The sequence below is a fragment of the Engraulis encrasicolus genome, chromosome 10, assembly GCF_034702125.1.
Source record: "Engraulis encrasicolus isolate BLACKSEA-1 chromosome 10, IST_EnEncr_1.0, whole genome shotgun sequence".
Taxonomy (NCBI): domain Eukaryota; kingdom Metazoa; phylum Chordata; class Actinopteri; order Clupeiformes; family Engraulidae; genus Engraulis; species Engraulis encrasicolus.
Genome location: NC_085866.1, coordinates 50,417,231 through 50,430,892, shown reverse-complemented (window position 1 = coordinate 50,430,892; position 13,662 = coordinate 50,417,231). Strand labels below are relative to the sequence as shown.

Genomic DNA, 13,662 nt, shown 5'->3' with positions numbered 1-13,662 from the left:
AGCCGCTTTGTGTCATAAATGACTGTGAAATAACGTTTTGCATGAAAGTAAAGCCTCAAGACTGGCAAAGGACTGGCTACAACAGTTAAGAAGTATTGTCAAGAAAACACGACAGTACACGGCAGTGAACATTCTTCATTTTAAATTCATTTTATTAGTGAGAAAGGCCGCATACATTTGAGTCATGGCAATAAGGCCAGCTCGATATTATATTTTTAAGTAACATTCCCAGAAAAGAATTCACAATTAAAATGTCATGTGGTCTTTTTTCTTTGATTTTAACATAATTCCATGGAAAATAGAAGAAAAAACCCAGATCTTCAGTAGGTATAAAAAGGTGTTTCAAAAACATGATTTCTTAACAAACAAACAAAAGTCACAACATGATTCCTTGTCTTGATAAATGTTTTGAGGTAGGTCTTGGGGTAGTCCACATTCAGTGGAATATCTGTGGAGAGATCTTCACAGCAGATTGAACTCAATTAAGGACACAAATGTAGTATTTTGGTTTGTTAATTTCACCACAAAACAGCAATGAGACATAAATGGCCATGAGAACCCTTCTGGAGGGCAGGACACAACATACAACAAAAAAAACCTACAATCAACGAAATGTCCAAGAGGGACTGGAATGGTGATGCATTGTATTGTTCCTCCATGCCTGCTGCAGGCCCGTTTCACCCCAGTCTCAAGGCACCGTGGGAAGTGGAATTCAGCCGGAAAAACAGTCCCAAACACTGCTTACTTACATCTATCATTCACAACTACCAGCAGCAATTTCATAAGGTGATAAGTAGTGATACACACAAAAATCATTCATTCAAAGAGTGGAAATAGCAAAAGCATAAAAGAAATTTAAATCATAAAAAAACTAGAAGGGAGCAGAGCATGGCCCTGACAGAAACATTAACCATGTCACGTTTGATGTTACTACTACATTCTCGTTACAAAAAAGCTTTTTAGATTTCAAAAAAGGTTTTAGAATTCGCCTGTCCACAACTCCTTAACACTCCAGAAAGGTCCTACAGCTCCCTGAAGCTTAGGTGCAGCTAGGAATCAGGGCCACGTTTCCCAAAAGCACTTCAGTAGCATCTAAACTTAAATAGTACAGTAGTATGAAGTGCCTCCTATGCATGCAATGCATATCCTTGCACATACACTAGGCACAAGTACTTCATGAGCACATGCCAGGAAAAGTATTATATGTAGTATACTTTGCCACACAGCCCTATATTAAATCCAGCCCTGATATATTGTCTCGTTGCAGCTTCATACTACTGAAGTACTACATAGGCTTAGGTGCTGTGCAAGTGCAGTTTCGAAACAACACCCTGGGGTGCATTCCAAGAACCTGGCTAAGTCCAGGTTAAGTTAACCTTGGTAAATCATCTGATACAAGGGACTGGAGTCCTTGGGTGCATTCCAATATGAGACCTTGCGTCCTCCACTTGGGCTTGTGGCGTCATGTTTTGCCTCCATGGAGAAAACAATTACGTTTCCCCGCTGTCAGCCTAGCCAAAACAATTTTTGGGGAAATATTCTTCATTTACCAGCCTGTTTGAAAATGAGGAAAATTACTTTACAATTGAGCTTTTGCGAAATATTGAAATACAATGCTGTCGTCAGTGATGTCATCACTTTCTGGTACGAGGCCACAAGCACAAGTGGAGGACGCAAGGTCGCATATTGGAACGCACCCCTTATTTCCTGAACTAAATGACAGCGGTGGGTAAGCTATTAGCCGATTTGCCACTTCAAGCAGGTTAACTTTTATGTTCTTGAAATACTCCTCTGCACTAGCAGCCATCTAGATGACCACTTCGATGTCATAGGCGATCCTGTGCATGCCCATGGTCTTCTTCTGCACCGCGTTGTTGCTCCCCTTCCTCCGGTACTCGGGAATGTCTGCGTCCAGCACCAGCTCCGGCTTCCGGGGCGAGTGCCCGGCAATGTTCCTGCTGACGTCAAACAAGGACATCCCCTCGCCCTTCCTCTTCTTCTTGTACTTCTTCTTATCCACGAACACCTGGGACATCTTCACTTCGCCGCTGCTGAGGCCGCTGTACGAGGGCACGTTGGGTATCTGGTACTCCATGGAGTAGGAGCTGGGGGTGGGGGTGGGGGTGGGGACCATGGGCGTGAGCGTGGGCATGACTGGCGGTGGGAGAACGGGGGGTGGTAGTGGTGACGCCACTGCTGCTGGCACCATCGAGGGCAAGGGCCTGGGGGGCCTGGGCAGGGCGACCATGGGCGGGTCGAGGTTGAAGGCGGGCAAGTCCGGGGCGACAACGCCCGGCAGACGCATGGTCTCCAGCTTGTACTCGTGCTCCTGGCAGAAGAGCACGCCGCACTGCTGGCAGCGGTACATCTCCTCCTTGTCGTGGATGGTCATGTGGCGCTTGAGGTTGTGGTGCGTGGTGAAGGAGCGGTCGCAGCGCTCGCAGGGGAAGGGCCGCTCGCCGGTGTGCACGCGCTGGTGCTCGTGGTGGTGGCTGCGGCTCAGGAAGCGCTTGCCGCAGATGCTGCACTGGAAGGGTCGGTCGCGGTCGTGGAACTGCCGGTGCTTGGCCAGCTGCACGATGGTGTAGAAGGTCTCGCCGCACACGTCGCACGCGTACTCGCCCACGAAGCGCGGCCGCTGCTCGCCCAGGCCGTCCGCCGTCTGGTGGCCGGCTCCCAACATCAGGTCGGAGGACACGTTTTCCTCTTTGGGGTCGGCGAGGTCGGCCCCGGCCATGGCAGCGGCATGGTACTGGTTCCACAGGTCCTCTTCCGAGACCTCGTCAGCGTTGAACAGGTCCAGCTCATCCATGTTCAGTGTAGGGGGTGCAGCCTTTTTAGAATAGAATGGAATGGAATAGAAAGCCTTTATCATCATAATTATACATTGTATACATTGACATTTAAAACAGTTCTATCAGGCCCTGCCATGGCCAGCCGGTAGGGTACTCGTCTGCCATGCTGCCTACCCGGGTTCGATTCCCGGCCCGGTTCGATTTGCTAACCCTTCCCCATCTCTCTCCCCATTCACTTCCTGTCCACCTCTCAAACTGTCGGATAATCAATAAAAAGTTGTAAGAGACCCAAAAAAACAGTTCTGTCAAATAGTAATGGTGAGACATAATAGAATATGGGTCATTTACGTTTCTTTGCAGCAGACGTCAGGGTGGTGCAACCACAGCTAATGCCATAATTGCATGGATTTAGCGCTATACTGTTTTCATTGGATTATCTAAGAAGCATTTTCAATTGCTTGCACATTAATTTATCGGCATTAGCTGTGGTTGTATCACATCACGTTCACTACTAAAAAACATTGATGACCCATACACTACAAATCAGGTAAGAAGGGGGATACTATTAGTGCTGCGAGAGCTTCTGGAGAGCTTCAATGTTTTGAAGATGCACTGTGTAATATTTTAGCAGTTTCTTCCCAGAATTCAGGCTGCCCTTTCACAATTGTGACTTATTTCATGAAGACTTACCAAAATAATCAAATTGTAAGTTTTCATTATGACTGTGAAAATTGCACATTTTATATGAAAAGGTGGATCTTCTCCATATCTGGCATTTTGAATGTCCTGAAGTAAACATTTAAGCTACAAAACTTGGACCTACTGTGCTTTGGTCATACTAGTAGGCTTAGTATTAGTTTATTAGTAAATATCCATGAAAAGCATAAATAAGCAATGAACAGCATAACTTATTTGCAATACCTACTCTGGCCACCATCCTGCACAGTGCACATTTAATTGAACTAATAAAAGATACCCGGTTGTTTCACCCCTTTCTCTTTAATGAGAAATTGCATAAACATGATGGGCTACATAGGCATCATCCCATCCTACGTCAATAAAGTGTCCAGTTAACTTGTGCAAAGATGTGCACACGCAGACATACTTCACGAAGAGACGTGTTAAATACTTTGCAAGTCAAATAATGTCCTCCTCTTACGAAAACAAAATCGCTTGTCTACTCTGTGCATAGAGACTTTCAGAACACTGACGTGCACGACGGTATAGCACTTTGCAAAATACAACTCGAATTAAACAATGTCTCACTATATTCCCTTTTTGCTTTCACGTATAGAATCTGAAAGGCTTAGCTACGTTCAGAGGATGTGGTCGAGATCACAACGCACCCCGACGTTTACATTCCAGTAAGTTATCCTAGGAATGCATACCCAAAACTGAACACTCAATTAACTTACAAATTAAGATTTAAATGGTAAGGGGAAGCACGATCACTAGTGTCGCGTTCACGCCACAGTGCAGGGATGCACAATCCCTCCGCCAGACGAAGAAATGCAGAAACAATGTTGCGCTAATGGCTAATATCACAACAATCGCGCTAGCAGAGAGTTGTTGGCTCGGGGCCAACGCGGGTTTTCTTGCAGTCATGCTGGTGAAGCATGGCACGCTGGTGGGACTCTCTGAAATACAACACATTCTTTTCAAAGTACCTCCGATTAAGATATGTAAACCGCGACGGTGCAAACGTCTTACTTTTCAAGTCATAATGTAAATTATTCAAAACATGCTTACTTACCTTCTAAATTTGAGTCCGAAAGCCAAACTTCCGGACGAGTGGGTTGTCCTCATTGATAAGAACCCCTGCCCCAAGCTTTTCCACGCCCAAGGTTCCTTGTAGGACAAGTTCCCACCCTAAAGAAGTAAAGTGGGCCTAGTAGCCTACCCTACCTTTTGTGTTGATCAGCACGGCAAATTACTGCACTTTTTTAATTCACCTATTGAACGCATGCCAGCCATGACCAAATAAGTGTATGCATCATTAAATCAAATGTATTACTTGCAGTACATTACCTTGTGTAGAATAGCATGACAACATCACAGATTAAACCACTAGATGTCGCTTGTGCAATGTCTTTTTGAATGGACAACAGCAACACATTTTATTTTGAATTTTATACAGCAGATTCTAGATTTCTCTTTGCTCTAAAAAGGGGGACAAGTCACAAGGCTGCAGGGGCCAACATTACCGGTGCTGAATTGTTAGGTGTCATATCATATGCATTTGAAAGTTTGTGAGGGATTTTACAGGGTATCACCCTGCACAATATTTGGTTATCAGAAAACTTGCATCAATTCAAATCAATGAAAGACAGACATCACAGAGGCCATGTAATTACTAAACATATTGTAAGGCACTGAAAGGAAATTAAAGCAAACCAGAGCTATTTACAAGATGGAAACTGTAATAATTTAGGCCTACCGTGACACTAGACAATTCACAGGGATTAAAGTTTTCCGTCGCTATGACGGATTTCCGTCAACTGGATTTTCGTTTGGACGGATTTCCGTCTTTATAATTCATGTCAATTAATTTACAATTTTTACTTTCCAACTGAACTCAAATCGAGAGCACTCCTGGTCATGAGAAGGGAAGGAGAGGTGTGTTTGGTGTACGGATTTAGTTATACACGCGCCATCACCGTGGTGTGTCATACAACAGATTCACTCAGTAGTTTTGAGCCATCCCCTTTTCTTCCGTGTTCCAAAAAAAAAAAAAAAGTACACGAGCGGTCAGCAATTCGGTTGCGGCGCAGCGCGAGATATTAAAAAAACAAATAGCCAACATTGTTGCTGATGGCAGAAAAGAAAATAAGTGTAATACTATGTTTAAAGTGCCATGAAATGACACTCATTAAATGAGTTGGACTGATATTCCAATATGGGCTAATAATGCATATGCATGGAATGCATAGCTTGAAGAAGGTAGGACACGTATGTTTCCATTATCATTGCACCTGCCGTGGCGGATAGTTAGAAAAAAATGAATAGTTTACTTCGACTGCGCATGATGTCCTTTTCATGAAGGGGTTGCCTTTTAAGCATTGTGACACACAATTGTGCTCTAATGGGACGGCTATCATTGGCAGCTAGCTAGGATATGCCATGCGTAATACCATGCCTTTCATCCTCAAAGTTTAGCGCGTTTGACTGGCTACGTGTAGAACTAGCTCTAGTTGTCTTTCTGACAACGGATAATGTACAGTCTCATTTGTAATCATAGCATATTAACTTTGTTGTTGCCGATAAGAAATAAGTTAAAAATGGGTTGCATTTTACAGGGGTCACGGAGGATATCCATGGCAGAGCCAATATTTTATGCCACGTCTTGCTCTGGGAAACAGTGTTCTGATGGGTGAACTCATGGTCAATAAATGCCGTTTCGGTGTTTCTTTCACTTTCAAGGCTTGTTGTAGGCTACTGTGTGATGCTATTTTTGCTAACTGGAGTAGTGTGCAGCAACAGTTGTGTGTGTGCTTGTTTTTGAGTGGCTAAACGTCTGTGCGTCTGTACATCTTCTCGGACTATACGCTTCGTTTCAGTTCAGTTATTTGCGCACTGCGCACTCAGGACTGATGGGTGGGTGGTTTGTCTTGATTCGAGTGGAAAGTTGCGCGACAAGCTTGGGAAAGTGTGTTACTTTTGTTAAACGATAGACGTATGTCTGTGACTGTGTCGTGTCCGCTTGTAGGAGAGAACACGAGTGCGTGTAGGAATCGGGGACGTTTTTTAAATCAATGGTAAGCGTGTGCCTGGCACCGCACATCGAGAAGCAAAAAAGTACCGGTAGCCATAGGTTTTCAAAACGGTAGAACACAAGAGGTAGACTACAGGATGAATAGTGAAAAACATACAAAATAACCAACAACTAGTTTTCTCCCTCTGATTGCTATGACCAGTGCATTATTTTTTTAAATGTCAGAAATACTGCAAGCAATGCGCACCAGTGCTTTCACCAGAACAGTGTTTGCCCATTCTGATGGGAAAGAAAAATATAGCCTACTACTAAAAAAAAACCATAATGGGATCACTGTATCAACGCATTGCAATTCCAACTCAATAATTCTATGATATCAGCTAGACCATTTTGAAGCAACACTCATTGTGAATCCATTCTGCATAATGTTGTGAACAATTCATAAATAATGGGTAGATATAAGAGGAAATAACCAAAACATGAACCAAATTGCAGTTCAATGTTTGCAGTCTGATATAGGCCTAGTATCCATTATCCCTCCATTCTCGGCCATTTCTAGTCAATCTGGTGGCCTAGGCCTGCCCCTTTCCCTCTTTCCTTTTTCTTGTATTTAGAAATTGGCATCTGTAAACATAGCATTGTAGGCCTACATCTGATTGAGCACATCTGATCTAGTACCTACAGGTACATTCATACTGAGTGTGTATATAGGCCTACTGAGTGTATAATGAATATTCATTGTTAATGTGAAGTGTAAAGTTTTATGTTGGTTGAAGTTCTGATTTTGTGGCACTTTTTGGTTTTACTGGCGCCCTCAAGACATAGGCCTATTCTGCTCTAGGCGACTGCCCTGTCTGCCTATGCCTAGTGTTGGCTCTGGCACCGTTCCTTGCATAAAACCAGTGTATGTTTCGTTATGAGGGCAGAGCCTGGCTACATTGGTTTTCGTTGGGTTACGGAGTGATACTCGATCGGGTGCCTAACCGGTAAAAAAAGTTCAGTCAGATGACTTTTTTTTGCTTTAATCCCTGAATTCATATTCATCCCAGAAGACACATCCATGCCATACGCCCCTATTACGTTCCAGTCCTTTTTCATCTTCTGATGAACTAATCCAGCAGTTGAGTTATGAAAATAACCCAGCATTTTTAGATGCATCCAAGCATCTCTATAAGAGGGTATGTCCGTCCGTCTGTCTGAAACGCGTTCCTCAAATTGTAATTCCCTCCTGAGTCCACAGGGCAGCAGAGTTTTTGGCCTGCAGCTCCCAGGGCCCCTCTACATAGACGGACACATCTTTGTCCGCCTGTCGGACTTGTTACAGAGAATCTCAAAATCTTTCATGAAACTAGAAGGCTGGTTAAAGACCTTGAAAGTACAAGTGGGCAAGTATGTGTGTGCGTGCACGCTTGTGCACCAAAGCGTCTGAATGTACAAACTTATATGTGCGATTAGCGTGTTTTAGGCCCCACCCACGTGGCAGTTTTCGAGTGAATCCCATAAGGTTTTGTATCGTTTCCGCCTCACAGCCACACGGCACCGTTGTTTTGGGTAGCTGAAAACAATATTTTTTCGGAACAGGTTCCAGAGAGGAAAAATCTGGCAACGTTGCCATTGCAGAGTCCTCTGCACAAGTAGAGCACATTTGCTTATGATGCTGCTGTCAATGCTAAGTTTGTTTGCATTATTGAAGCCCAATCTACTAGTTTTATAGTTATACCAACAGTGCATTACCCAGTAAAAAATATATATTGTTGCATTGTCTTGTGGATGTAGCATGCATGCTATTCTTAGTCACGTGGCTATGCTATACTCCTCTTTGAGGTCTTCTGAGTGGTGTATCCTCCTCTGCTCCTCCACCCCACTGAGATCAGAAGAGAGACCATCCCCATCACCAGCAACCCAAAGCCCATCAGTGACACATACAACCTGTAGAACATAGAGTTCACACCAAAAGGGTTCTCGTAAATAAGGTGAATACTTTGGTCGAAGCAAAGTACACGTAGACCCTTCTGAGCTGGACTGTCATTCCACCCTCGGCAGCGGTACACGCCACTGTCTTCAGGGGTGAGGCCATACAAGATTAGAGAGTCATCCAGTGACACGTTGGCTCTGGCCCTAAGCTGCTGGTGAATGCGGTATAAACCAGGCAGGGGCTTTGTCACAACCAGAGCCTCCTGTTCCAGTGGGTCTCTCTGAAGGTACCACTCTGAGACCTTCAGGCCATCACATTTCAGGACTGCAGTGTCGCCTGCCGCAGAGAACGTAACATTGGTGGCATTTCGTTCGGAACAGACGTAGAGAATGCTCGGGAAGCTTTCTTGAGGATGACTCTGTGAGTAGTGGCAGTATATTCCTCCATGCTGTGTGGTGGCTGATGGGATGACCAGAGAGTAATTCACCATGTTCACATACATGTCTGTGCCTTCCTCTTCGAGGGTCACGTTGAAAGGCAGTCTCCAACCGATTTCCTGTGAGGGATTCTTTTCATGATACCAGTGCACAGGGTCAGCCACAGGAGGGTGAGCCTTGAGGTTGACTCGAGCTCCATTCTTCACCATGTGCATGGATGACCCCACAGATACAAATGAATGGACATAGTTCCATTCCCGTTCAGAGTACAGGTGACATTTGCCTTCTTTCCAAAGCAGAATGTGGTGACAGTCTCCTGCTCCCTGGCCTGACATATTAGAGATGTGTATCGTGGTACCGTTGCTTAGCAAGTGAGCGGTGTGCTTCAAGTCATATGGCAGGATTTCAAAAGTCTGATTTGTATCCAGGATCGTCTGTCTTTCAATTCCAGAACAGAAAACGTGGGAATCTCTGTAGATCTGCAGAATGTCGCCTTGACTTTGGTTGACCTTGCCTATAGTCCATTCAATGACACCATCAACTTCTTCTTTTCCAACTTCCATCTTGCTTGAACATACAGTCAGGCCGTAGAATGACTTTTGTTGGCACGTGTCTCTGTACCATATTTCGATCCTGTAATCACCACTGTCATGCACAGAGAGGTTCCTCAGTTCAAAACATGGGGTCTTCCACGAAGTGAAGAAAAACCTCACTCTGTCCGCCTGCTCCGAGTTGGAAGGCGGATCAGATGAATTCTTCAGAAAGATGGAGTCATTTCCATTACCTTTGTAGAGAAGGTAATGAAACCGACTGGAGCGCACACTATGGCGGAATGTTGTGCTTCCCCCCTCATAAGCAAACATGTAAGGCTCCTGGTAGTAGTTGCAATAGGCACAACACAGGAACAGGGGCAACAACTTGGCCCCACTGATCCTACCCATGCTGCGTCTGTGCCTTTCTGCTATGAAGCGTGTTTTTATAGCCTAGACATCCTGTGAGCATTGCAATATGCATGGCTGGTACAAAAGATACCATCATGTCAGCGGAAGGTGATACAAGTTGGATTTACCATCAGCGTTTACGCAACAGTGGCACGTTAAGTCCCTTATTCTGCAAAGTTTGGAGAGAACAGAATATGATTTCATCTCAACATTTAGTGGTGGCATCTCAGTATGATCAAAGGGTAGCCCAACTTCAGTTTGTCTTTGAAAAAATAACCGTTGTTTCAAACACACACTGCACACTGGCATGGTAAAAGGCGATATGTTGTCGTTCACGTACAGTAGGTTACTTTAGTTTGAAACACTTGAGTAGCTTGAATGTGAATCAGTGTTTCATTGCTCTACTGCAGGGGTCCCCAAACTTTTTCTCTGGGGGCCACATTATCGTTCCTGACTGTGATCAGGGGCCGGGATCAATCGTGGGCAGTATACTAGGCCACTGCCTGTAGCCATAATTTCTCGCACAAAATAGTTCATCATTACAAGTGATTTTCAAAAGAAGCGAGTACTTCAGATGTTTTTTAATTCAAAATACCACAGGCATCTTTCTGTGAGGATTGTTTCTTTGGGCCTGTTCAAATGGTAAGGTGCAGAGAGGTGGAATGCCGTCAAAGGGGCATGGCGGGCCGTATCCGGCCCCCGGGCCTTAGTTTGGAGACCCTTGCTCTACTGTGACTGAATGTGTGTAATTGATGCAGAAACCACACAGGCAAAGCAGAAAAGATTCTCCACCAGGAAACACGTATGGCATGAATGATGTACAGTACCTCAAACACACACACACACACACACACACACACACACACACACACACACACACACACACACACACACACACACACACGACTAATAAAACACCAGCACACACAAAACAAAAATCACACACACACGTTAAATGAAGAAGGGTTAATCGGAATAGTTTCTATTCTAATAGTTAACATATTACAACACAACCCGCACAAGGTAACACTGAACATCAAGTAACATCATCCCTGAAGAACAAGTTAAAAAGCACTTAACCCATTGATGCCTAATGCACCTGCAAAAAAGGCTGCCGAATGCCTAAGCCCTTTTTAAGACAAGTTGCCCTCAGCCTATAAAAACCAAAATATCTCAGCCTCTGAAGCACATACAAACATGCAATAAGTTGCATTTAAACACTAAGACCCTCACCTTGCATTAGGAAGATGTTCATTCAGCTCTAACATAGCAAAGTTTTTAATAAAATTGTTTCATATCTCATGAGCCTGAATGTTTCGTCATACACCTCCAGGCACCAGGGCCAATGTTGCACAATGCAACATCCAGCATAATTGGTTTAATATAGCTTAATTGTAATCTGAAAAAAAACCCCACTGAACTACCTGAGAAGGTCTTACATAATGGGTGCCAACTCCAAAACTGGCAGAAGAAAACGGAAACCATATTTTGAAGAAAAAAAAAACCAAGATGATCATGTGCAGTTCCTGAGAATCCTACAGTATACTGTTATGGTAAAACTCGAAACAACTAATTAAGTAGAAGTAGAAGTAGAAGTACACTTATAGATGTAGTTACAACACTAGTAGTGTAAAATTACAAAGTGGAAACCATGTAATATCACACCACTGGTGTTGGAATTACATTGACAAGAGTACTTCTACTTCTACTTTATACAACTCTGGAAGCAAGATTATTGTAAGTGCTGGAAAAACAGAGCACACCTCTGATCCATATATGTCCTCAAGAGCTTCTTGGCAAACGGGATTACAGTACCACTTCGATATCAAACGCAGCTCTCTTGCAACCGTCAGGAAGTCTGCAGACCACCCTGGGCTCCTTTCTTCCATTGTAGTCATTGCAATGGCATGCAGTGAGATCGAGATTTTGTCTTCTGGGCGAGGGAGGGTCTGGGAGTGCGGCAATCTTCCTGGAGACATCCAGCAGCCAGGAGACCTCCTGGGTCTTCCTCCTCTCCACTGGCATCTTCGCCACCCCCATGTGCCTGCTGGCGTACGGATGGTCGTGGTGGGCCTGGTGCTGGTGGGCCGGCTCTGGAGTGATGGTGGGTAACAAAGACTGCTGGTTGATGACAGGCACAGGAGGAGGCACTAGGGTGGCACAGGGGAGCTGCAGCAGGGACTTTAGGAGTTCACGGTTGTGCTGTCTGTTGTTGTGTGTTCTCTGCTGCTTCATCCTCACCTTCTTGTGCACCTCCTCGTGCGCCCTGAGATGGAAATACTTCAGGTAGCGCCAGCCGCAAGACACACACTCGTAGGGTCTACTGGGGTCATGGACTTGCATGTGCTTGGTAAGACGCGCAATGGACGTGTACTCCTTACCACAGCCACCACAGATGAACTTGCTTGAGGGGAATGAGTCCCACAACTCCTCTGAAGCAGGTGATAAGGGGATTTCAAATTGGGGGGTGCCCAGGTCCAAGACGGACACCTCCTCCTCCACCTCCTCCTGAATGGCAGGTAGCTCGTCATCCATGTTGACAGTGGGTATAGCTAGGGCCTACAAGACATGACAAACATCCTGCGTTGTAGTATTACAAATGTCGTTTTTATTACTACTGTATTATTACATAGGCTATGCAGTAAATTCATTATTTTTACATTGGACACGAAAAAACGGCATGGTATTAAAGTTCCATTTAATACTGACTGTGGCATAGGCCTGCACTGTGCACTGCAGTCCTGTTTTAATGTACCCTTTTTCATAATAGGTAGACTATGCACTGTTTTCATATTGCAGTGTTAAGATTATTAACTATTAATAAAAGCAGCCAAAAGTACTGGTAATGCTCGGCACACACAACACTCATTACAAAGTTAAACTGTTGTCTAGCCGTTGTCTGGTTGACTAGCATCAGGTAGGCCTACCACCAAACAAGAAAAGATCTCAGAAGGAACAGTATAGAAAGGATTTCTGACTGAGTAGAACTGTTTTAAAGTGTCCAGAACATCAGAGTATTCTATTTTAGAACAGTTAACATTCATTATAAACAGTGAGCGATGTGCATAAAGGGAAATGTGCAGGTTTTTCCTTGTTCTTCTCCCGTTGAAGTTATTAGGCCTACTATTATTAATAATACTATGCATATCATATGGGAACAGGGACCTTACCTCACACTGAGTATTCCGGGTCAAATCACAAAGTAGCCTAACCAGCTGCAGATAGCACATGCATATAGAAATGACCAATATTGAAAAAATAATTCTAGTCAGTCAGATAATGCATGAAAATCAATCAGGAATGCTTAGCTCTGCTACTTCCCATGCTGCGCGCGGTTTCTTACGTAGCACGTTATCAAGTTTTAGACAGCTGATCAAAAGAAATAGTAAATATAGCTTTACACGTGACGCGCCTACGTTTGAAGGCTGTTGTGGAATAACAATAATAAAATAACACATTAAAAAAAGCGGGAAAGTTCTTTAACACTATTCTACTTTTCAGTAGACTGACTTTTCGAGTGACTTTATGAGTTTATCTTGAGGCTTGTCCACTGTCGTTGATATGAAATTATTCCCTCTTACCACTAGATGTCACTCTCTGTGTAGTTTATCCTTGGCTCTTGGACAAAACAGCCTGTTCAGCATTTCCCTGTAGGCCTACTTATTATTCTGTACCTTTGTGTAACATTGGCCTGCATTCGCCCTCACTTAAAGGCTATATCTCAATTGATTTGTCACAGAAACAAATCAAGTTTCTATGGTTAGGAGGGTGCTATTGCTGCAGGATCAAAGGTGCTGGCTAGGTGATCATGAGAAAAATGCAATGCAAACATTTTCTACAACCCCAATGTGTGGAATAAAAA

General features: G+C 44.1%; 2 protein-coding genes across 3 annotated transcripts; both read right to left on the bottom strand.

The window, feature by feature from the left end:
- Window positions 1-125: 125 nt before the first annotated feature.
- On the bottom strand, window positions 126-4,632 carry LOC134457282 (zinc finger protein 652-like). 2 transcript variants are annotated; one of them, XM_063209216.1, is made up of 2 exons: window positions 4,549-4,632; window positions 126-2,833 (listed from the first exon to the last, which is right to left on the bottom strand). In XM_063209216.1, exon 2 carries the CDS (start codon window positions 2,810-2,812, stop codon window positions 1,808-1,810), a length of 1,005 nt encoding a protein of 334 aa, XP_063065286.1. In that variant the 5' UTR covers window positions 2,813-2,833; window positions 4,549-4,632; the 3' UTR covers window positions 126-1,807. The 2 variants fall into 2 exon arrangements, with proteins under 2 accessions (XP_063065286.1, XP_063065287.1); XM_063209217.1 differs by lacking the exon at window positions 4,549-4,632 and adding an exon at window positions 4,211-4,423.
- A 6,803-nt stretch (window positions 4,633-11,435) lies between these two features.
- LOC134456309 (zinc finger protein 652-like) lies at window positions 11,436-13,129 on the bottom strand. Its single transcript, XM_063207680.1, has 2 exons — window positions 12,971-13,129; window positions 11,436-12,359 (listed from the first exon to the last, which is right to left on the bottom strand). The coding sequence occupies exons 1-2, from the start codon at window positions 13,028-13,030 to the stop codon at window positions 11,607-11,609; spliced, it is 813 nt and encodes a 270-aa protein (XP_063063750.1). The 5' UTR covers window positions 13,031-13,129; the 3' UTR covers window positions 11,436-11,606.
- Window positions 13,130-13,662: the final 533 nt, after the last annotated feature.